General features: G+C 39.8%; 1 protein-coding gene across 2 annotated transcripts in view; it reads right to left on the bottom strand.

Moving 5' to 3' along the window:
• Positions 1–25,809, bottom strand: part of lrp5 (low density lipoprotein receptor-related protein 5) — a 95,589-nt gene that overhangs the window by 27,883 nt on the left and 41,897 nt on the right. For both annotated transcript variants that reach the window (XM_047389537.1, XM_047389529.1), the window contains exons 10-15: positions 23,973–24,061; positions 23,523–23,694; positions 5,857–6,073; positions 5,594–5,747; positions 886–1,021; positions 549–793 (exon numbers count right to left, since the gene is read on the bottom strand). In XM_047389537.1, the coding sequence (XP_047245493.1) occupies positions 549–793; positions 886–1,021; positions 5,594–5,747; positions 5,857–6,073; positions 23,523–23,694; positions 23,973–24,061 (1,013 nt within the window). The remainder of the gene's footprint in view (positions 1–548; positions 794–885; positions 1,022–5,593; positions 5,748–5,856; positions 6,074–23,522; positions 23,695–23,972; positions 24,062–25,809) is intronic.

The following is a 25,809-nucleotide window of genomic DNA, read 5'->3' as shown; positions in this document are numbered from 1 at the left end:
ATCTCTCAGCCCAGAAAATCCCCCACTTAACTGTTTATTTTGGAGTAATTTTCTTTTAAGAAAGTTTTCCACTTGGCTAGGTGTCTTACTTTGATTCAGTGTGGCTCTGAAACCTGGCGCTGAAACTTTATGCAAAGTTAGGAACTTCGGGACCAAGTTTTAAAGGAATATTACATCATTATCAAGATGCATAATTGGTCAGAGCATTGCTAAGGAATAACCTCCTCCCCTTGGAGAAACATTTGACTGTATAGTGAAAAAATGTGAACCAAAAAGCACAGAGTGCATCAATGGGTCAAAACATTAGATTTTCCAACAGGGGTCTCGTTTACCCAACTTTAGTCCTACTTTTCTTTCCCTTCTTTCTTTCCTTTATGATGCCACTGCAATGTAGCTTTTTTTTTGTTAGAGCAAAGTTGTTGCTTTGTCACTGATATGTGGTACACATAAATAATTGTGCCTTGTCTTGCCTTACTTGAGAATGTTTGAAGTCCAACATCAAGACTGGTAATTAATTGTCAAGTGGTAATTAAATACTGGAGTCCTACCCATTGGCTGGGTCCAGCGCTAGAGATCGTGGGTTATCCAGCAAGCGTGGGTTGTTGAGATCCTTACAGAATAGAACCTGTCTGTACTGGCCATCCAACCGCGCCACTTCGATGCGGTTAGTGCCAGTATCTGCCCAGTAGATGTTATGACCCATCCAGTCAATGGCCATGCCTTCAGGGTAGTCGAGTCCAAACTCTATAACATGTTCCACGGAGCTGCCGTTCATGTATGCTCTGCTAATGGTCTGACAGACAGAGTGAGTGAGAGAAGTGCTTGTTTTCCTCTTCAAACACAACCTAGATTTATTAATGACCATTTCAGCAAAGCCTAGCCTACCTTGGCCTGTATGTCTGTCCAGTAAATCCTCCTTTCTGAAACATCAAAATCAAGAGCGGAGGCCTCTTTGACTCCTGTCAGGGGGATGGCTACATCATTGCTGTTCGTACCCAAAGAAATGCTCCTGATGCTGTCCCTAAGGAGAACAATAGATCAGAAAAGGTCCATTCAAAACCAGGCACTGGGTAACAAAAGCAGTTACTGAGGCACAGACAGTTCATGGAACATTAAACTCAGCATAGTAGAATCATCTGAACCATGTGCTCCATAAGTTAACAGGTGAGAACCTAAGGTTGACAGAGCAGAGAATTACAGCAGGTACTTTTAACAACAGGGTCGAGGAAAAATTAAGTAAACAAGCAAAAAGTCAACACAAACAGCTAGAACTGCATCTGTTAACTGCTCCATGATGCATTCAGCCACAGCACTGAGCATTGCCAAAACCTTCAGTTAGCTTAAAGGGCAGTTTTACCTGCTGCCATGACATGGAATGAGTTGGACTGTGTGGAAAGTTGGAGATTGTTTGCTTTTGTGCAAAGTCAGTTCAGACAACTCAATGAAATCTGAAACAGCTACGATTTCAAAGCTGCAAACATTTTCTGTCATACTGTTTCTAAAGTTTATAGTACTTTTAATGAGATGACAGAGAATGCCCCTGACTGACCAGATTAATTTAGATTCCTGCAGCTTAGCCCCTACCATACCCATTACTGCACACTTCTGGTCAACTGGCTGAAAGAAGGCTCCTAAACCTGGCTGTTTGGGAAAACCACAGTGTGGAACCAAAAGCAGCAGCGCCACTTATTACTTTTAAGGTAACACTCATTTAATACAACAGCTGGCAAGCTAAGATCAGCATGTCTGTTGGGCAGCTAACTCAGCCCAAACAGATATTAGCTTGTTTTAGGCTTTTTATTTTTCCATAAATCTATGCAACTAAATAAAACACAAAACACACACAAAAAAACAATGATAAACTATTAACACTATTATGACTGCATTAATCAATATTTTACAGTATTTTAGTTTTTATTATTTTTTAAATAATAATTATGTATTATTTTATTTTATGTTTTTGCTTTAAAATAAAACAATGAGATCAGTTTTAGACTTTAGCCCCATTGCTTGTAGAAAGCCCCAGGCTTTGGAAAGCCCAGGTCACATTTTGATACATATTTACCCGGGTAATTCACTTTCCCGGGGCTTTCCCGGGTAAATGGTCCTGCTCTTGAGTAGGTCATTTCAGGTTTTCCCGGGATTTGTGAAAGGGGCCAGGTTATGTGCAGCGAGACTTGGCACGACCAGCAGAAATAATGGCGGAGGTTAGTATACAAATTAATCGTTTTTATACCATTAATTTCTAACAAAAAGTAGTTTTAAAATGTTTTTAGGCGGGAAAGTAGACCTCAAAACTTGTAGTCAGTTCATCAAGAATGAGCTTACTTTGAAATGTTTTTCCGGAGTTTTATAGGCTGGTCTGGCTGCTAAATTAAGCTAAGCTAAGCTAAACTAAGCTAAGCTAAGCTAAGCATGCAGTTGGACTGGAACTTCCCCACTAACTGCTGCCTGATCTTGGCCCACCACTATGGGGTTTCCTGCTACCTGTTATCCATTTGTGGTGACTGGAAGTTAATACAGGACCTTTAGTAGGTATGTGGTGAATAACAACAAATACCAGAGAATAAAACGGAATATTTTTCGCCGGAAATTTGTGAAATTTGTTTTAAGTTATTGTAGGCATTAATTATAAACTGTTCTGTAAGACAAATGTTTTATGCAGTGCAGTGCTAATGATCAGAGAAATTTAAATTTTCCATGTACATACACTCACCGGCCACTTTATTAGGTACACCTGTCCAACTGCTCATTAACGCAAATTTCTAATCAGCCAATCACATGGCAGGAACTCAATGCATTTAGGCATGTAGACATGGTCAAGAAGATCTGCTGCAGCTCAAACCGAGCATCAGAATGAGGAAGAAAGGTGATTTAAGTGACTTCGAACGTGGCATGGTTGTTGGTGCCAGACGGGCTGGTCTGAGTACAGGTCCTTCTCAAAATATTAGCATATTGTGATAAAGTTCATTATTTTCCATAATGTCATGAGGAAAATTTAACATTCATATATTTTAGATTCATCGCACACTAACTGAAATATTTCAGGTCTTTTATTGTCTTAATACGGATGATTTTGGCATACAGCTCATGAAAACCCAAAATTCCTATCTCACAAAATTAGCATATCATTAAAAGGGTCTCTAAATGAGCTATGAACCTAATCATCTGAATCAACGAGTTAACTCTAAACACCTGCAAAAGATTCCTGAGGCCTTTAAAACTCCCAGCCTGGTTCATCACTCAAAACCCCAATGATGGGTAAGACTGCCGACCTGACTGCTGTCCAGAAGGCCACTATTGACACCCTCAAGCAAGAGGGTAAGACACAGAATAAATTTCTGAACGAATAGGCTGTTCCCAGAGTGCTGTATCAAGGCACCTCAGTGGGAAGTCTGTGGGAAGGAAAAAGTGTGGCAGAAAACGCTGCACAACGAGAAGAGGTGACCGGACCCTGAGGAAGATTGTGGAGAAGGGCCGATTCCAGACCTTGGGGGACCCGCGAAAGCAGTGGACTGAGTCTGGAGTAGAAACATCCAGAGCCACCATGCACAGGCGTGTGCAGGAAATGGGCTGCAGGTGCCGCATTCCCCAGGTCAAGCCACTTTTGAACCAGAAACAGCGGCAGAAGCGCCTGACCTGGGCTACAGAGAAGCAGCACTGGACTGTTGCTCAGTGGTCCAAAGTACTTTTTTCGGATGAAAGCAAATTCTGCATGTCATTCGGAAATCAAGGTGCCAGAGTCTGGAGGAAGACTGGGGAGAAGGAAATGCCAAAATGCCAGCAGTCCAGTGTCAAGTACCCACAGTCAGTGATGGTCTGGGGTGCCGTGTCAGCTGCTGGTGTTGGTCCACTGTGTTTTATCAAGGGCAGGGTCAATGCAGCTAGCTATCAGGAGATTTTGGAGCACTTCATGCTTCCATCTGCTGAAAAGCTTTATGGAGATGAAGATTTCATTTTTTACCACGACCTGGCACCTGCTCACAGTGCCAAAACCACTGGTAAATGGTTTACTGACCATGGTATCACTGTGCTCAATTGGCCTGCCAACTCTCCTGACCTGAACCCCATAGAGAATCTGTGGGATATTGTGAAGAAAATGTTGAGAGACTCAAGACCCAACACTCTGGATGAGCTAAAGGCCGCTATTGAAGCATCCTGGGCCTCCATAAGACCTCAGCAGTGCCACAGGCTGATTGCCTCCATGCCACGCTGCATTGAAGCAGTCATTTCTGCAAAAGGATTCCCGACCAAGTATTGAGTGCATAACTGTACATGATTATTTGAAGGTTGACGTTTTTTGTATTAAAAACACTTTTCTTTTATTGGTCGGATGAAATATGCTAATTTTGTGAGATAGGAATTTTGGGTTTTCATGAGCTGTATGCCAAAATCATCCTAATTAAGACAATAAAAGACCTGAAATATTTCAGTTAGTGTGCAATGAATGTAAAATATATGAATGTTACATTTTCATCATGACATTATGGAAAATAATGAACTTTATCACAATATGCTAATATTTTGAGAAGGACCTGTATTTCAGAAACTGCTGATCTACTGGGATTTTCACACACTACCATCTCTAGGGTTTACAGAGAATGGTCAGAAAAAGAGAAAATATCCAGCGAGCGGCAGTTCTGGGGGCGCAAATGCCTTGTTGATGCCAGAGGTCAGAGGAGAATGGCCAGACTGGTTCGAGCTGATAGAAAGGCAACAATAACTCAAATAACCACTCGTTACAACCAAGGCATGCAGAAGAGCATCTCTGAACGCACAACATGTTGAACCTTGAGGCTGATGGGCTACAGCAGCAGAAGACCACACCAGGTGCAACTCCTGTCAGCTAAGACAGGGTGTACCTAATAAAGTGACCGGTAAGTGTAGATGCAGGTTGGGAAAAGTATTTATTGTAAAATGATTTAAACTTTTCCTGCTAATGGATGCAGAGCAATTTAAGGAATAATGGAAGGAATTAATCCACTGTATAACTCTAAAGCTGCTCATCATCTATCATTCATCAGTTGAAACAACAGCATAAAGAAGTAATGCCATCTGCTGGAAAGAAGGTGTATTGTAGTTTTTTTCTCAACTTCCCCAAACGCCATCAGGCTAATTTAAATAAATGGTCCGTAGCAATGGAAAAGAAACATACGAGATTCCCTAGGATACTTATTACATTGGTAAAACAAATCCTGGGGCTTTCAGTGGAAAAAGGGCTTTTGGTGTAAACACTGATACCTAGTAGGATAGCATGATAGCAGAAAAAAAAAACACGACTGATTCCTGAACATTGCATTAATGATTTTAAATACCTTACATTTGCCTAACTTTTTTCTTTATTTCCCTTCATCATATACTCTTTGTGGGCTCATTTCAGCTACTAAATTAGAACACAAGCATGGGCATCAGTAAAAGGTATAACCAAAAGGCCAAATATATTATTACCATGCTGAATGTGCATGTATGGCACTTAAAATATACTAGAATACCAAATTGTGCAGCGAAACCGCCATTTGCAATCGTGATTCAATATATTGTGTAGCTGTTTTTTTATGTTTATTGAGACCAGTAGTTCATCAGGTAGTTGTACCTGTTGGTGAATAGCAGGAATGCCTCTGGCACCACACAGGTCCGGAAGTCAGAGAGGAGCTCTAGACCCATGGGGCAGGCACAGCGGACCACCTGCTCACACCAAAAACACAAATGGCTGCACCCACCATTATTCTCTGCACAGCCATTTGTACCTGGGTGCGTGCACACACACACACACACACACACACACACAAACATATTTCAGATGCCATAATTTTGTTTTGTATCTTTATTCACTGCTCAAAAGTCTGCAAACCTTACCATAGGTCTCTGTGACTTTGGTAGCCTTTAAGCCCATTAAATCTGGCAGTTGATCGATGATGATCTCTCGCACAGCTGTGGCTTTGTGGACCCTTTCAATGCTGCGGCTCTGCCAGTCAGTCCAGTAGATGTACTCACCCAGCAGAGTAAAACCAAAGATATGAGGCAGCTTGTCCTCCAGCAGAATCTGCCTGTTACTGCCATCCACATTGATAACCTGAGACAGAGAAAGAAGAAGACTATAGGTTAGTTTCTACATGCAGACTCAGACAGAAGTTGTATGCCCTACAAGAAACTGCCAGTGCTTTTGCAGGTTGGTGTAGGATCAACATGACTCCAGTAAATGAACATAGACTGCTGGATTCCACTGATTTAAATATATGTTTTATATTTCAAGCCACAATTAAAGAAAAAAGAATGTGCATCTTTAACAGATGTAAGAAATGAAGAACTGTGGCACGCTGGCTCTGTTCAGCATCCAGTGCATCTCACTGTTCACGACCCCTGGCGCCCCATTCAGTGTGTCAAGTGTAAACCTAGCTAAAGACAGAGGCACAGAAACTTTTGAGCGCCCTTTTTTTTCCTAGTTTTTTTGCGTCCCACAAAATAAATTTGTTAAAAAAGCTCTGGTCTTTAAGGTACCCGAGTACTGTATGAGGTGCCTCCGGAAACAATACAAAAATAAAAGAAAATGATGGTTTTAATTTCTATGTATTAAAATATAAATAACATTAGTGTCCAGTGCACAGAAAGCTAAGAAACTAAGTCAATGGGGGAGTGTGATTTGTGATTTTACAAGGTTTACTTACAAGAAAACAGAGAAACGTGTAATCAGAAAGGAAGACCCAAAAATGCAGCTACAGAAAACACAAAATACAACTACTGGAGCATCAGTTAAATATGGGTGAGGTGCCCACAGAGGTGGATGATTTTATTTGTTTGAACAAAATATCAATAACTACTGTATTTCACTTGGAGCCAATAAAGAACACCTAAAAAAGGACTATTGGCTTTAGTTTGGGAAGTGATTGGCAAATCATACTGTGCTATGTCAGCTACATTTGTATCGGTTAAGTGTATTTAATACAGAGCAGAATAGAATAGAGTAGAATAGAATAGAACATTCTTTATTGTGGGGAAATTCAGGTGTGCCAGCAACAAAGCAAAAGGCAATGAGAATACAGGTTTATACATTACTAAAACCATAGAAGAAGTTATAAGACTAAATGCTTTAAGAACCAGTCAGGATCACAATAAGGCGGTATAGTAAAGGAGAACCCACCCAGGATAAATGACATTTATTTTTGAACACACTGTTCGGTTTTCAACCAGGCATACTTAGATTAATTAAATCAGGTGCAGCATAGTCAGGTGACATTGGTCATAGCATCAATGTAAAAACTGTGCAATATAATATAAAACCTAAAAAACATAATCTCCTTTATTTAGTGAAGCAGCAGTGAATGTAACTGTCCTATATGCACCCAATTATGTCTGAAAACCCAGAAATATATGAAGAAATAATGGTTGAAGTCTCAAATTGTGATAAAGATTAAATTACTGCTTTCAATACCTGCAATCCTGTGGGATTCTTCTTTTTATTACTTGCCTAGTTTTTCAGATTGCAAAGCTACTTATAAATGTCCAAGGGGCTTTGTTTAAAATAAAATGTAACTAAACCTAAGCTATTTGTGTCTGATTATAGTAAAATAAAACAAGTTTAATACAACCTCCATCGGGGATTAAACCCCAGTGTCCTCCATGACCGGCAATGGCACGAACCACTCTGCAGGGACAATCTGACTTCAATTAATGTATAATAGATATCATGGGACCTCTGCTGTACAGTAACATTTTCCTGACAGCATGACAGTTGCCTTTAAAGGATTTTCTGCGTTACCTTTGTTATACAAACAAAACGGAGCTGAGAATATTACTGAGATCAATTATTGACTATGGCGAAAAATGGTAACACTCGAAAATATATTCATTCAGACAATGATGTCTAATCTCGGCCTGATCACCCTCTTCTGACATACATTTCTGGGGAGTAGTTGCGCTCCAACATCTCCAGGCTCCTCCAGAAAAGATCTTGCCATTTCTCAGTTAAAACGTAGACCCAACCCAAAGTAGTTTCAATAAACCATGCTACCGAGCAGGGTTGTATCCCAGAGTAGGTTGCAGGGATAACTTGACTCTTGACTACCTGGCTGTGTGAAACTGAAAACCCAGGGTATTTACATCTTACCCCAGAACTTACTAAGCTCTCACTAACCCTGCTTTCTGAAATGGGGCCTAGATGTTGTCGCTCACCACATATTTTGCCAACTCAGAAAATAAATGGTAATTTTTATGTATTTTTGTGTTTTCTTGGAAAAATCTGTTAATTTATATCATATTGAGATAATTTTTGGATAGGTCTTGGTTTACCTTAATTCAAGGTATATTTTTAGATACCCAGAATTGTCTTAATCCCAGTGTCTTTTCGTGTTTTAAATTAACTGATTTATTATTTGTAAGGATTTATGAATGTCATCTGTTCCGAGTCAGTTATCTCCCCTGAGTGCTTCAAAGATCTGGGAAGTTCTCTTGTGGAGAAATTATGCTTTTGTTTTAAGACTTAAAAATTCAGTTTCCCAGCTGGGTGCAAACACAGAGTAATAAGCACACCATCTAAACATTTTGGAGTCCTCTTCTAAGTTGCAAGTCTAATGGTACCTTTCCAGGCTTTTGTCTTGCAATTGAACAATATTAAATGTATTGTCTTTTACTTTTTCAAAGTTGCACCATGGAGCATGTATACAGGTTCAAAACGTAATACTCGTTTATTTCACATTATCTGAATCCCTTGCTCTTTCATATTTTGAATAGGACCAATTAATAAACTTAACTATAAAGAGCGTGGTGGTGTACCCACTGATGGTCCTGCTGAGCAGAACGATATCTGAAAGTCAGGCATTTCTTTTATGAGGTCAAGCCATTCTCGAAACAGTTCATCAATGGACGTTATAATGAGTGATTTCTCCTCTGTCTCATAAAGCACCCTGTAAATCTTCAGGTCAGAAAACATTTCCTCCAACATCATGTCTAGCTTTAGCATATAGATCATCATTCCATTTGTGCTCTGCATCTTCTCCTCTAAGCTCCTGATTTGTAGCCTTTGCTTCACCCAGACAGCTGTTTGCCTTAACTATGTCCTCTCTGATAATTGCTAGTTGTTCTTTTACCTTTCAGTCAATCAGCTTCAAATAATTACTTTTTATAGTAAAACCTCAGGTTGACTTTAGTGCCTACTCACTAGCAATCCAGGACCACCTTATAGTTCAAAATGCCCTCTGATGCTGCCCAGGCTTTAAAAGGTATAGTTGACACCTTGGCCTTTTTAAAAATAAATATGTTTTTTAGGTCTGTTGAGGGGTAAAAGTAGAATGACTTTGGGGTCAGTTAGGAGATCATTTACAATTTGGCAATCCAGGTGCTGTTCCAAATGGAAGTCCGAGGACAGCCTTTCCTTTATGGTCAGAACATGGGCCATTTCTATACAAATCATCGTGGGTGGCAGCCTCTCTGAACAGGCTCTAGGAAGTGCTTGCAAAACTCTCCTGATATACTGAATCTTCAAGTGTGCATGTCTAAAATCTCCACAAACTACAAATGTCAAGATAAACAGTTTCAAACTTACTAATGGCATTTACGAGTTGCCTGTGCCTTGAAGGTGTTAGCACTTGGAGGGATTTAAACGACCATATTCAGAGAGGCTGCAAATTCTCTTGGATAGCTAAAGGTCTGTTATTTTAAAAACATATACTTTACTAGTCGTGAACAATGTTGTTGGAAGACCACAATTTCTAGCAAACAAACAAAATCCATTACTTGGGATTCTTCCTGAGCGGTCTGCTTTTTTACTTGCGTTGTCTGTTTGCCTCTAACTGGTCAGCTGATTCAGAAAAATCACTGTAGAGTTTTCAGTCAAAACAAAAACACAGCCGTCTCTCACTTTGTGGTGAGGGTGGGATGCAGCAATAATAATAATTCATGTTAGCTTCCAAGAAACATACATTGGCAAGAAATAGCTGTTGTATGTCAGTTTGGGTGGCTTAGATTTTAGCCATGTCCAAATGTTTTGGCTTTTTCAATTACCTTGCACAACACTTCCTGTCCTATTCTGGTCAACAAGCCGTCTCCTTCATAAAACAACATTCTATAGTCTTCTACTAATTTTTTTAGACAGCACGTGAGTACCTACAGCAAGTCTTGGTTATAGCCCATGGACAGTGCTGTGACAAAGTATATGCCTCCTTAAAGATTTTTGCAGTTATTGCTTGTCAAATAATTCAAATCATCAAGTATATTTTAATAACGGACCAAGATAACATGATAAAATAGAAAATAATTGTTTTCGAATTGTGATTTTATCTAGTGAGGGAAAATGGTGTACAAACCAACCTGGCCTGGGCTTTTCTTCGCTGCAAAGGCTAAACCCAAACCAGAAAACCCATATAAGGTTGGTTAAACAAGCTTCTCAATGTTACTTTGTCACTGTTACTAGTGTCTTGTAAGGATCTGTATACACTTGAGCCACTTAATCATTTGAATACTCACTACAAAATTCTGTATACCAGTGGCTCACAAACACTCTTTCCCAACTACACAGTTTTTCACACCAATGTAGTATGTGAAATGCAACCAGTCCCTCCTGCAGCAAAAAACCTCCACAGCATGACTTTATAGCTGGCATTAATTTTTACTACATCAAAAACATAGCCATTATGGTGAAACATTTTAATTTTTAACAGATGTCTCAAATCTCGAGTTTATTTGCAAACTGCAATCTGTGTAATCTGACTTTTTATGCTGCTTTTGGAGAACTGGTTTTTTCCTCTATGACTAGCCCATGGCAGTACAACATTCCTTTGGGACACATAACCAATCATCTTTCTGAACAGCATGATTACTGGACATTCCCATACAATTTATAACTGCATATAATTGTCTGAACAGATGAACTTGGCCTGTTCACCACCTTCATCGTGTGGACCTTCCCAAATCATTTAAATTAGGGTATAACGTAAATTGCAGTCCGGTACATATTTCAGTTATAAATTCATGGTTTAGTATGTTTGCGGTTCGCTTTAATCAAGAGAAACAAGTTAAATATGGCCGCTAAATTGAGATTTGGAAGGACCAATGGATGGATCCCTTACGAAACAAAAATATGGTGCATTACATTGTATAATATTCGACTCTTGTCTCTGCCTGCTCCCTGATGGATCTCGGAGATTCCTCTTGTATCACACCTGAGAAGGAAAAGGATTACCCGCTTAGGACTGTCCCCACCTGGAGGGACATTACTTGCCAAATGGGCTTTCCCTGGAGATTTCACCACCTGGCTATCACTAAGGGAAGGGATCCACCCACTCAAAATAGAGCACGAGTGAAGCTGGTACGGAGATTAGTGATTTCTTTGTCATTCACTTTTGATTCGTCTGACATTAGCCTAGTCAAAACTTTCCTCCTTTCTTTCCAGTCACCTCAGAGCACACTTGTCACCGGTCCAGAACTCCTACCAACTGCAATTCATTAACATAATTGTTATGTTTCTTCCTGTGTACGGTTGTTATTTTGGGTCCTGCGAACCAGCCATTACAGATACAGAACTTTGCATTGCACACGAACACTGTGCATGTGTTCAGGTATAAAACAACACTGTTTATGTATGTTACATGTGCATACCGAACCGACCGGGCTGTACCGAATATACGTACCATTACATCTTTAATCTAAAAAGGCATGGTAATCTCAGGGTGAGTTCTCACAGTCTTGTGGACTCAGTTGGGGGAGGAACTGGTCTGTATACATGAGCCAAATTAAGCAGTACATAAAAAACAGCAGAGAGCAAGAGACTATGACTTCCTACAGTGGTTCCAGAAAGGCAAAGTGAGGTACTGCACAAATGTAAAAGTTTTAGGTCACATTTACTATGTCTATAAATCATATACATCACTTCCCCCTTTGGTTTATTTTCTCTCTTTGGTTTGCTAGACAGTCATTTGTTTTCCAACTCTAAGCATACCACACCAAGGTGCATCTGGAAGTGAACCAAGAGTTGGGTTTTTCAGATGGACAAGGTTTTGCTCATTTAGTCCACACCAGAGTTTGGATGAGCTTTTACACCTGCACAAAAAAAAAAAATCTGACAATCCCAGCAAACAAACTCTAAACAGTTTTCACAACAAAACCTTTGGAAGGGTTTGTGCTGCGCCAGAGTCCAGTTTCTGGAGTGGATTACGCTGGTGTGAACTCATCCAGACCCTGAAACAGACCAGAGAACCGTACCCTGCCATGCTTACAACTGCCGCTCTTGGCACAGTTTATCCAGACCCTGGAGCAGTTCACTTGATGTGTAAAGATTGATGCGTGCAGCATACCAAAAGCAGGAGGAGAGGATGAGATGTAAGAGTAGCACATTTTAGTAGTAAAAGAAGAAGAGCAGGAATTCAAAGATGAGAAAATTTTAGACACACGTGACTCTCATTTGCTGATCTCAATTGGTTCACACTCACAGCACCACTGGTGATGCAATACTTTAACTGTTTTTATCACTTTAAAAACATCAGTATGCTAGATGAAATTGATATCCCTTCTATGCTTGTTACTCCAAAACCTCCTAACAAGAAAGGGAACACACACACAACTCATCAGATGTGATTAGTACCGGGAATTTTCTTATCGCATGTTTTGACAAGCTGGAATCACTAATCCAAGAAAAGAGACCTGAAATAACGGATCTAAAAGAAGCCATGCGCTCTGTACGTGTGGGAAACAGCTTGATTAAAGTTTAAATTGTTCTTGTCAAACAACTTTACCATGGAGAAAAAAAGCACGCTGATGATATGTAGGATCAAATCACTGAGATGGAGAGATATTCTCGCCGTTGCAATCTGTCAAGCAATTGTACCGGAGGATAAAAACTGTCTGGCTGAGGGCACCTTTATGCGATCACGACAAAAATGGATTGGAAGATACTATTCAAAATTTAATTCCCACCATCAACTGAAAACTGGTGATGCTGTATGTGGTGACCTAAAATAGATCTACTTTTTACTCAGAATTTTACAGCATGTTGTATACATCTCAATATTGTGGAAAAATAAGCATCCTGATTTTTGGAATCAGTTAGTCGCACCAAAATTACAAATGCTGAAATTCTCCTTTAATATTATGAGAATTCACTGATTCTATTAACAGTCTTAAGCCTAAGAAATCTCCTGGAGTGAATGGGTTAACATCAAAATTTGATAAAATATTTGCATTAGTACTAGCTCCATTCTTATTAAATTTGTTTTTTATATGTCAAGAATCTTTCCCTCCCACACCAACTAAAAGATTAATTACACTTATATAAATACACTGCTAAAAAAAATATAAAGGGAACACTTAAACAACACAATTTAACTTCAAGTAAATCAAACTTCTGTGAAATCAAACTGTCCACTTAGGACAATCAATTTCACATGCTGTTGTGCAAATGGAATAAACATGGGGAAATCTTTGGCAATTAGCAAGACACACTCAACAAAGAAGTGGTTCTGCAGGTGGGGACCACAGACCACTTCTCACTACCTATGCTTTCTGGCTGATGTTTTGGTCACTTTTGAATGTTGGAGGTACTTTCACACTCGTGGTAGCATGAGACGGACTCTACAACCCACACAAGTGGCTCAGGTAGTGCAGCTCATCCAGGATGGCACATCAATGCAAGCTGTGGCAAGAAGGTTTGCTGTGTCTTTCAGCATAGCGTCCAGAGCCTGGAGGCGCTACCAGGAGACAGGCCAGTACACCAGGAGACGTGGAGGAGGCCGTAGGAGGGCAACAACCCAGCAGCAGGACCGCTACCTCCGCCTTTGTACAAGGAGGAACAGAAGGAGCACTGCCAGAGCCCTGCAAAATGACCTCCAGCAGGCCACAAATTTACATGTTTCTGCACAAACGGTTAGAAACCGACTCCATGAGGATGGTATGAGGGCCTGACGTCCACAAATGGAGGTTGTGCTCACAGCCCAACACCGTGCAGGACGCTTGGCATTTGCCAGAGAACACCAGGCGTGAGAGACGTGACAGAGTCTGGAGACACCGTGGAGAGTGATCTGCTGCCTGCAACATCCTTCAGCATTACCAGTTTGGCAGTGGGTCAGTAATGGTGGGGGGTGGCATTTCTTTGGAGGGCCGCATGGCCCTCCATGTGCTCGCCAGAGGTAGCCTGACTGCCATTAAGTACTGAGATGAGATCCTCAGACCCCTTGTGAGACCACATGCTGGTGCGGTTGACCCTTGGTTCCCCCTAATGCAGGACAATACTAGACTTCATGTGGCTGGAGTGTGTCAGCAGTTCCTGCAAGATGAAAACATTGAAGCTATGGACTGGCCGGCCCGTTCCCCAGACCTGAATCCGATTGAGCACATCTGGGACATCATATCTTGCTCCATCCACCAACGTCACGTTGCACCACAGACTGTCCAGGAGTTGGCGGATGCTGTAGTCCAGGTCTGGGAGGAGATCCCTCAGGTGACCATCCGCCGTCTCATCAGGAGCATGCCCAAGCATTGTAGGGAGGTCATACAGGCACGTGGTGGCCACACACAATACTGAGCCTCATTTTGACTTGTTTTAAGGACATTACATCAAAGTTGGATCAGCTTGTAGTGTTTTTCCATTTTAATTTTGTGTGTGACTCCAAATCCAGGCCTCCATTGGTTAATAAATTTGATTTCTATTGATGATTTTTGTGTGATTTTGTTGTCAGCACATTCAACTTTGTACAGAACAAAGTATTCAATGAGAATATTTCATTCATTCAGATCTAAGATGTGTTATTTGAGTGTTCCTTTTGTTTTTTTGAGCAGTGTATGAACTGCTCATCAGTCTGGATTTATGAATTACAGGGATAAATCCAATATTAGATTGATTCTAAATATCTTGGATTATTCTTACTTGATTACTGATAATAGCTTCATCTTACTTTTAAATTTCCATAAGACGTTTGACTCAGTTTAACAGCATTATTCATACCTTGTATAAAAATGGCTCAGTTAAATCAGGTTCAGGCCCTTCTGCACAATTTGATCTTAAATGAGGAATTAGGCAGGGGTGTCCAACTTCCACTTACCTCTTCCTTCTTGTTACACCGCTTTTATCTGTTCACATTAAAATGAGTCTTTTAAAAGAACAATTGAAGCGCATGAAATATTTATCAGTCAGCAGGCAGATGACACCACTGTCTTTTTAAAATGATGCCACTCAAGTATTATATGCTCTGAATAAAATAAAGGCTATTTCCAAAGTGTCTGGTTTGTATTTGAATATCAATAAGTTTGAACCCCTTGCTGTAAAAGACCCTGATATTTCTCAACGGTTGATATTCCTATCACAAAGACAATTACATACTTAGGAGTCTGTACTAGCAAAAATCTGAAAAGTACAAGAATTTCAAACTTTAGAAAAAAAAAACAAGACTCAATAAAGGGTTTCTGAGGGACTTGTACCTGAAGGGTTGAACCTTAATAACTAAAGCAGAGGGCATCTTTCGGCTCACCTACGCTGCCCTTCATTATACAGACAGTAAAACAATAAAAGAAATAGGTCTAGTTACTAGAGAAAGACTGATATATTGGCCGGCCGATATCAGCGTTTTTTTCCTTTATCGGCATTGGCCGATACCTGCATGCGTTTGCCGATTCTTTAGTGCATTGAGCGGCTATGCCTTGAGATCACGTGAAATGCATGCAATGCCGCTCCCTCCATTTGCAATCAACTGTTAAAGTTTTGTTTTCGATCTGTAAATAAATATTTCTTTTTTTGTTTAAATTGAGACTTGTGTAGCATTTGATATCATTCTGTCATTTTTATCATGTAAACGGAGGAAGAAGAAATAATATTGGCTTCAAGAATCGGCTCCCCTCAAACAAAATTTAAAAGATTGGCAGCACATATTGGGATCGGTTAAACTGATGTCAAAATAATCAGTATCGGCCTTAAAAAAACCTTTATCAGTTGATCTCTACTAGATACTCTCTAAATGTTTAAGGAAAAATAGAACACACTGTATAAAACAATCTGTTATGAAAACAGACCAATGGAGGACGCAGTTTTCTAGATTTTAATACTCTAAATGATACCTTCAAGATTAACTGGTTCAGGATAATTATAAAAAAGGCAAAGCTCACTGTGGAATTGTATTCCTAACAACATCTTCTCAAAGGTTGGAAGGCTAAAATATCTTTTAGGATGCAATCATGATGCAATCTATTCTCCTCCACAAGCGGGAAACTGGAATGCTATCACCTTGATAGTTCTTACTTCCGAGGTGATAGCATTCCAGTTCCCACTTGTCTGAAAGTGGGAAGAAATTTGGAATCTGCCTCAAAGGTTGTGCTTAGTTAATAAGGTCAAGGAAGTGTCTTTTAAACTACTTAATCAATGTTACCCAGTTAAATCTTTCCTTCTTAAATTTCATAATTACTCTGATGTTAATTGTGCCTTCTGTGATTCTGTCGTCCACCTGCTCTGGTGAATTTATACTGAAGTGAATTTATACTCACAAACCTTTGCGAGACATCTGTACATTGGATTATGGTCAGCATAACTGAAAAGAGTTTGAACTTTATTTTGAAGATAGGATCTTTGGTTTTATTGAGGTAAAACATACAAAAAAATATTTTTTCGATAATCAAGGATACTCTTTCAAATATTACTTTATCTTCTAAAACAAAAAGACAGTGTTTACCTCAAGTCTATGCTCCCAATTCAATGTTTTTAGTCGAAAAATCTTTTCTTTTTACGTTACTAATTTGATGACCCACCTTGTTTCATTCTATATATTTGTATTTTGTTTTACATATATTTAGTCCATTAACTTGATCTCAACTGTATTATGTTTCCTTCTTGTATTTCTTCTCAACGTGTTTCTTGTTGTAAAAAATATTTTCAATAAAGTAAACTTATAGAATAAAATAAACTTACAGACTAACACTAAGATAATTCAGTTTAGAAGTTAATGGAGTCAGTATCATCCATATCTGAACCTTGATGCGTTATAAAATAGATTTACAGGGGTTGGACAATGAAACTGAAACACCTGGTTTTAGACCACAATAATTTATTAGTATGGTGTAGGGCCTCCTTTTGCGGCCAATACAGCGTCAATTCGTCTTGGGAATGACATATACAAGTCCTGCACAGTGGTCAGAGGGATTTTAAGCCATTCTTCTTGCAGGATAGTGGCCAGGTCATTACGTGATACTGGTGGAAGAAAACGTTTCCTGACTCGCTCCTCCAAAACACCCCAAAATGGCTCAATAATATTTAGATCTGGTGACTGTGCAGGCCATGGGAGATGTTCAACTTCACTTTCATGTTCATCAAACCAATCTTTCACCAGTCTTGCTGTGTGTATTGGTGCATTGTCATCCTGATACACGGCACCGCCTTCAGGATACAATGTTTGAACCATTGGATGCACATGGTCCTCAGGAATGGTTCGGTAGTCCTTGGCAGTGACGCACCCATCTAGCACAAGTATTGGGCCAAGGGAATGCCATGATATGGCAGCCCAAACCATCACTGATCCACCCCCATGCTTCACTCTGGGCATGCAACAGTCTGGGTGGTACGCTTCTTTGGGGCTTCTCCACACCGTAACTCGCCCGGATGTGGGGAAAACAGTGAAGGTGGACTCATCAGAGAACAATACATATTTCACATTGTCCACAGCCCAAGATTTGCGCTCCTTTCACCATTGAAACCGACGTTTGGCATTGGCATGAGTGACCAAAGGTTTGGCTATAGCAGCCCAGCCGTGTATATTGACCCTGTGGAGCTCCCGACGGACAGTTTTGGTGGAAACAGGAGAGTTGAGGTGCACATTTAATTCTGCCGTGATTTGGGCAGCTGTGGTTTTATGTTTTTTGGATACAATCTGGGTTAGCACCCGAACATCCCTTTCAGACAGCTTTCTCTTGCGTCCACATTTAATCCTGTTGGATGTGGTTCGTCCTTCTTGGTGGTATGTTGACATTACCCTGGATACCGTGGCTCTTGATACATCACAAAGACTTGCTGTCTTGGTCACAGATGCGGCAACAAGACGTGCACCAACAATTTGTCCTCTTTTGAACTCTGGTATGTCACCCATAATGTGTGCATTTCAATATTTTGAGCAAAACTGTGCTCTTACCCTGCTAATTGAACCTTCACACTGCTCTTACTGGTGCAATGTGCAATCAGTGAAGAGTGGCTACCAGGCTGGTCCAATTTAGCCATGAAACCTCCCACACTAAAATGACAGGTGTTTCAGTTTCATTGTCCAACCCCTGTATATCTTTCACCCCTAAAAGCAATGATAATACAAAATGTCATGTATTTATACGACTGTGTGCAACAGAGGTCTTTAAATGAGAGTAATGTTAATTTCTTTTGAGTTAGGAAAAACAGTTTGAGACATGGTATAATAGTCTTAAGTTAATGCATCACATGTCAATTATACTTGATATAAGGTGGTAAAAATGTGCAAACTAATCCATTCAGAAAATTTCTTGGACCTTTTAATATAGGAAAATTGTGATAGAATTATGATCACCCATCCCTACTACACACCTAACCAAATACAAACTAACGATCAAGACTCTGGAAGTCACTTCTTAGACAGAAATACCAGACAACTTCTGAAAACCTGATCACAGCTTTTTGAGTTGAGTGGTATTTAATGACAGAAACAACTGAATATACACCCACTGAAAACACAGCCTAGACCCCTACAGGCCTGTCCCACAAAATGTAGTAAAAGAACTAGAAATGCTCTGTTCAAACAGATTTCTCACAGACTTTCCCACAACCAGTCTTTCACTTAATGTAATCATCAAGTGTTGACTTTGACATTTACAACCTCACATAGTCCTTACTTTTTCTAGAATAACCTCTAAACTAAAACATACAAGCTAATGGAGTTAATGTTGTGATCGGCAGTTGTGGATCACTCTTTATGCTTAGTGAATGCTCATTTAAATATCCATTCACAGGCTATGAGCAAGCAAACAGAAAAAACAACAGTCACTTTGAGGGACCTCTGAACCCAAGGGGTTCCTGACCCTTGCACAAAGAAACTATTCATTTATTAATGGGTAAAAATTAGACATGGCCGACTCAGTGAAAAGATGGGAGAGCGAATCCCTTTTTACTTCCTCTCCTCCTCTCGTACCCATTCTCTCTCTGTTTTGGATTTGCTTCAGGAAGAACTAGGTGCCGGCAGAGTGATTTTCACTGCCCCCTTTCTGATTCAATTTCGTAAGTGAGAATGCTTAATTTCTTGATGGACACACGGGAAAGAACAAAAAGGCAGGGAGAAAAAAGCAAACAGAAAAGTAACAAAGGTCTCATCAGACACGCAGAGAGGTGTCCTACCATCACTGAATAGTTTACATGGAGAAACCTGAATCCCACACAGCCCAGTTCACTGAACCGTACAACACCAAACATTTTTATTCCAAGTATTTCTGAGACCGCTCTTCTTTACCAGAGTTAGTACTTTCCATAAAAGGCTGCTGTATTGAGGAAATATGTTGCCAAATATATTTTAAACATGATTCATAAAAATGCAAAATGCATGGGAATTCTGAAAATTGGTTATGATGATGTCATCGATGCAAGACACAAAAAAAGAGAAAAAACTAAGTGATATTTAAAAAAATGGTTTCATTAAATACAGCCAACAAACTGTTCAGTTAGTAAAAATTATTATTATTGTGTCAAGCTTTGAAAGGTTAAACCAAACACCAATAAGACATGCCTTCACACTCAACTGTGTGTGTCTGCTTTTACTCAGCCGCTCTTATTTCCATTCCAGGTGCATAGGGTCCAGAATTAAATTTTTTGTTTTAGCTTTTTAGTAAGGCAAAAGCTGAATAATCATTGAATATTGTGCCTTCACAAAATATTTGAGGAACAGTTTAGTTTTTATTTGAAGCAAGTAAGAAAGAACATAAGAATCATGTCAATGGAGGGGAAATTACACAGTACACACCACCCTCGTTCCACCTCACACACAAACACACATTTACACACTGAATGCCCTCAACAATGTGGTTCAGTGGTGTGACTTAATAGAGCTACACATTCTCAATCTGCATGCCCACAACAAAGATGGTGCTTCATATGCATCTGTGAGAGTGTTTGAGAAGGCACATGCAGAAAACAACATATCACGTTCTTTTTTTAAAGAAGGGAGTCCGAGCAATCCAAAGGGGTCCATATTATTCGCTAAAATGTTGAATGCTGTTCAATTTTCTGTTTGACTCTCATAGAACAAAACACTGAGTAGCAATTAAGTTGCTGCAACTTTATCTCAGCCATGACCACTGCTCAAAGACCTTACCATAACCAGAAGAAAATCCCAACCATATTCTGACCTTCATCCTTTGAGACGGGCAACGATTAAAGAAAAAACAAAAAAACACACTCAAAGACTAAAATTTTTAGGGTGTTTTCTTTTGTCCCCATCAGCCATCGACAAATTGCAAGTTTTCAATCTAAATTTACATTAAAAGGTCCAACACAAAACAAAAAAGCCCAAACTGCTCAACAAATATTGGTTTCAGGTGAGATGCTCCAATCCATGACTTATGGGTTCCGATTTGATCTCCACATCTGAATTTAAATATCTGCTGATATGGATTTTTTTTATCCAAGGCACTTTTACTTAGACTGCAGTGATCTGTGCCCATACCTTATTTTATATTAATGTTTATTCATTAATGATTGATAATTACATAATAAGCATGAGAACAATCCTTTCACGCCCATGTTATTGCTGTTCTATAACATCATGGCAGTATAACATGGTGAGATCTTGTTACACATCACACTGAAGGTGAAATGACACCTTAATGATAACATCAATCTAGCAGATCAAACTGGCTGCATTTTTTCAAGGCCTGAAAGAAATAACCCCTGAAATAGTGGAAATTATCATGACATGAAAACAAGAGGAAAGTTTTATTAAACCACGAGTTTTTCCTTCAGTAGGACGGTAAACGCATCTCATTGTGGGTTTTTAGGGCTCATAGATTCCTGCATAAACTCCTTGCAAAAACAGAGCTCACATAAACACCCACGAAGGTCAGAATGAAAACATCTTCCCCTCTATCATCTATTTTGATTCAACAAGATAAAAACAGGGTTAAAATGTAGAGAAAAGGGCTTTGAAGTTTGTCCTTTCACCCTGACTGAGGCTGGGAGGAAGGGTGAGAGACAGCAGCTGCCCCATTTCAATTGGTAAGCATTCAGCCAGAAACTTGGCTATTCACTGTTTTGTGGCTCTTCTCCCTTTCTCTTTCTGCTGCAATGCAAGTAGCAAACATTACCACAGCAAACATTGAGAGATATAGTCACAGATATACAGCAACGTCACAGCCAAAATCTGGGTAAATTAGAGGAAAATGCTGGAAGAAAAAAATGATACTTGGAAAAAAAACAGGAACAATTAAGTAAAGCAAAAAACAAATAGACAAAAGAAGTCTAAGACTTGATGCAATGTCTTAAAGAAAAGGAGACATAGTGTGTGATGTTGGCAGGATGAAGGAGAAAACAGAGATCTAAGAGTTGTGGTGGGGGTGGGGTGTGGGGGGGCATTACATCAAATAGCTCAGCTATAGCTACAGGTACTTATCCACTGCTAACATTGTGCCATAGAAAACTGAACATTTCCTGGACATTTCCCAGCACTCAAAAATGTTTCAAAGAGGCATCAATAAATATTATACATTTGCTAAAAATATCACTACGCTTCACATGTTATTAATGCATGTCATTACTTCATATTTGCACCTATTTAAAATGACTTTTCAAGATACATCAACATAAATAAGAACCTGTTTAACAGCATCTTCCCACCCTGTACCAGAAGCTAATTTCTGCTGACCATCTTGCTGTATGTTATCAGCACCAGATTGACAAAAAGCTTGAAGTGATCAGAGATGGTGACTTGGACTTGAGTTGCTCAGTAAAGGTCAATACATAGAACAGATACACGTGTTCTCTCTCCAGGTCTGCAGGAACCAGATTACATTATTCTGCTCTTATGGCCATGGTTTGGGATTTCATGCAACTCATCTTTGACATATTTTCTGGGCAGAACTTTTTTCTTGTACAGTGTCTGACAAATACTGTGTGATTGGTCAGACATTTGAAGTGGACATGTTTCCTACTAGGCATAGGCCAGTTACCAGTCTCCAGGTTTCTACAAAGCTATGGCTTGAAAACCATAAAAATGTTCATAGTGCTCCCATTGTTTAAAGACCTTTATGTCAGAGAAAGTTCCAAGGAGGCTGGAGACTCCTGCAGTGTCGCCACTCACTACCTGTTTCAATGCATTAATGCACCATTCGCAGTCATTTTGTAAGAAAGAAAGACAGCTGCTTGCCAAGCAGAGCAGGTGGTCTAGCTGAGTCCTACTACTTAGCTGGCTAATATTATTTATTCATTGAAAGGCAAGAAGCTGTAATATGCTGCACAAATACATAAATTCATCAAGTGTTGATTCCATATTTTACTTTAGTCTTCTTCCACTTTGTACATCTGTTAAAAATCTTTTAAAGTGACCAACTGTTTTAGCCGACACTTACTTACTTTTTATTTGACTACTTGTGACTGAAGTAGCATTCAATTTTTGATTTTTCTAACAATCTTTAGCAGAAAAAAACTTATGTTGAATTCATAGTCAACAATATATGAAATGGCTAATTGTCAGCTGTGTTCCCATTAACAACAGTAAATAAATGTCACAGACAGCATTAGAAATAACCACTTCTTTAGCAGCTGCATTGTAATAATTCTTGCTTTGGGTTAACCATTTTTGTGATAGTACTGTGATACAGTGGCATATTTATACTCATGTATGGAATATCCCACATCAGCCCATTCTTAGCATTCAAGCTGACAGATGCTGCAGTGGGAGCCTATAAGGGCCTCTCAGGACTTCTGGACCTGAGTTCTTATAAAGTATGAAATGTCCTGGCCAGACAAACCGTTGTTATTCTGTTCTTGCACTGTACTTATGGAACTTCAAAGATGATGGTGGTTTGTTTTAGTCGTTCCTAGTTCTTCATGTAAGTCCTGGGATTCTGTGAAAGGCTCTGAATTAGTTTAACGTTATCTAAGCAATCAGTCAGATAAACACATTATTGGTGTTATGTTGAGAGAGAGAGAGTCTACCATCACAATGGCATTCCCTAAAGGCATTTTAGAATTCTCTGGCAAATTTTACGAGCACTTTTCTGGATTTTCACTGATCACTAAGAGCACTTTAACACTACAAAGCAAGCTTCAGTGCTTCTCCAAGGACCTTTAGGAGGGGAAGCTGAAACTGAGCTTGAATCCTCCTAAGTGACAGACCTACCCCAGTACTCTGACAGAAGTAAATCACTCCAATGTATCTGATTTTGTACTGAGCTGTTTTGCCACTTTCCCTCATCCTGTTACAGTTGATGATAATCAAGTTCAAATTTAGCGGGTTAAAAAAAAAATCTTTAATTCTTCCTACTGTGTTAAATCTAGTTCTTGCTAAGCACCTAAAGGAGGCCACATATTGATGTTTTCAGAATGCTGTTGAACTTACCTCTATCTTGTCAGTTTTAGCATCTCCCCAGTAAAGTTTTCCTGCTGTGTAGTCTATGGCTAACCCATTAGGCCAGCCAAGAGAGCTGTTGAGCAGGACCACCCGATCTGTTCCATCCAGGTTTGCTCGCTCAATCTTAGGATGCTGACCCCAATCAGTCCAGTACATAACACTGAGAAAAACAGTGAGATAAGACAGATAAGATACTAGGAAACATGCAACCAAGAAAGTCCTGGTTTTGAATTTCTTTTACCCCTAGCTGCCAATCCCTTATTTCTGTCATTAATTTTAAATCAGTTGCTACAGATGATAAAATAATTTGTTCCATTTTTGCATGAACTTCTAGTGTTAGTATAAGGAAAAATCTTGAACGTGATCAAATCAAAGCCGTTTTACCTTAAAAAAGATCTTTATTAAAAGAAGTTGCCCTCTGAGAAACCCAACACCTACCCGTTAACAGGATCCAGAACAATGGCCCTGGGTTCATATAGGTCATCTGAAATCAAAATTTTTCGAGATGTTCCATTTAGCCTGGTGACCTATAAGAGAACATAACAATGGTACAAAGCAGTTTAATAATAATAATAATCAATTTTATTTGCAATGCACTTTACATTTCCAACAAAATCTCAAAGTGTCGCAGTCGATAGAAAGAGAAAAACAACTAATAAAATAAAAACAGGGTCCTTAAAATGCAGATAAAATACACAACAAAAATCTTGAGGCCATTAAATGCAAAAGAAATAAAAATCAGGAAAAAGCATTTAAAAGGAGGCCATTAAAAACAGCAGGTAAAAATAATTGTGACGTGTCGAGGTCTGTGGAGCCCTCAGATGTAGAGGCAAATTGTTCTACAGCTGAGGTGGCGGTGCAGAAAAAGGCCCGATTTCCCATGGTGCGGGATCATGTCCTGGGACTGTGCAGAAGGTCAGTGTTGGAATAATGCAGAGCGCATGAAAGACAGTGAAGGGTGAGAAGGTCTTTCAGATAAGATGGCGCATTACCATGCAGGCACTGGAAGGTAAGCAGAGAGATTTTGTAGATGATCCGGGTGGAGACAGGAAGCCAGTGAAGAGAAAATAGAATGGGGGCAATATGATCATGTTTTCGCACTCTCATCTAAATCCTGGCAGCGCAGTTCTAAACGTACTGTAATCTCTGTATGTTCCTGCCAGGAATCCCAATGAGAAGTGCATTGCAAAGGTCATGTCAGGAGGAGACAAAGACATGGACAAGCCTTTCTGCATCAGAGAGGGAGAGTGAAGGCCAGAGTTTAGCAACATTTTGGAGGTGGAAGAATGAGATTTTGCATATCTACAAAATATTCCTTTTAAATGTGAACTGTGGATCAAAAACAACACCAAGATTGGTGACCGTACTGGGAAGAGAAATGTTCTGGCCAGAGGGTAATGCTGAATCACTTCAGTTTTTTGGACTGTTGAGATGGAGAAAATGTTGTTGCATCCATGTCTTTATCTCCTCTAGACAGGCTGTTAGTGTACAAAGAGAGGAGAATTGGCAAGGTAAAGGTGCTGACAATCATGAACATGGAATAGTTGGGGTCTCACATTGCTCCAAGCTTAAGGTACAGTTGGGTATCAATAGCATAGCAATGAAATGAGACCCCGTAGCTGCTGATAACGCGCCCAAGAAGTACCATGAACACTGGCAGTGCCAGTGAGTCCTACAAAGTGGTGTAGGCAGTAGAGAAGGATGTGTTGGTCAACAGTGTCAAAGGCTGCTACAGATCCAGAAAGAAGAGAAGTGAAGAAGAAGAGCCACCATCACATGTGGGTTTCATGGCGCTGTGGGTTTCAACTTCCTCCACGCAGACATTTGGGAAAGAGCAAAAAGGGGGAGGGCTCCTGAGCTGTGAATCGGTAGAAGAGGTAGGGGGGGGGATGGGTGTTGATCGAATTGTCTGGATCTTACTATGGAAGAAGGAGAGAAATTTATCACAGAGGTCAATGGTAAGGTCAATGATTAATGCTGATCGTAGCTGAAGGAAATGGGTAATGGAGGAAAAGAGTACTTTGGAATTACCAGAATTATCTGAGATATTGGATGAATAGAATAAAGAGGTGGATTCCTTGAGAGACCTGGCATGCATTGAGTGGTGCTTTTGATAAGTTATCCTGTGGACTAGCAGATCAGAGGCTAAAAAGCGTATCTCGAGCACTCGATCAGCAGCCTTCCTTTTTTTCAGCTCAGGAGTAAACCTGGGGACAGAGTATAAAAAGGCAGTTCTCCTCTCTCTAACAGGAGCATGATGGTCCAGTCTTTTGAT

The sequence above is a fragment of the Girardinichthys multiradiatus genome, chromosome 2 (assembly GCF_021462225.1).
Source record: "Girardinichthys multiradiatus isolate DD_20200921_A chromosome 2, DD_fGirMul_XY1, whole genome shotgun sequence".
Taxonomy (NCBI): Eukaryota; Metazoa; Chordata; class Actinopteri; order Cyprinodontiformes; family Goodeidae; genus Girardinichthys; species Girardinichthys multiradiatus.
This window is presented reverse-complemented; position numbering and strand designations above follow the sequence as displayed.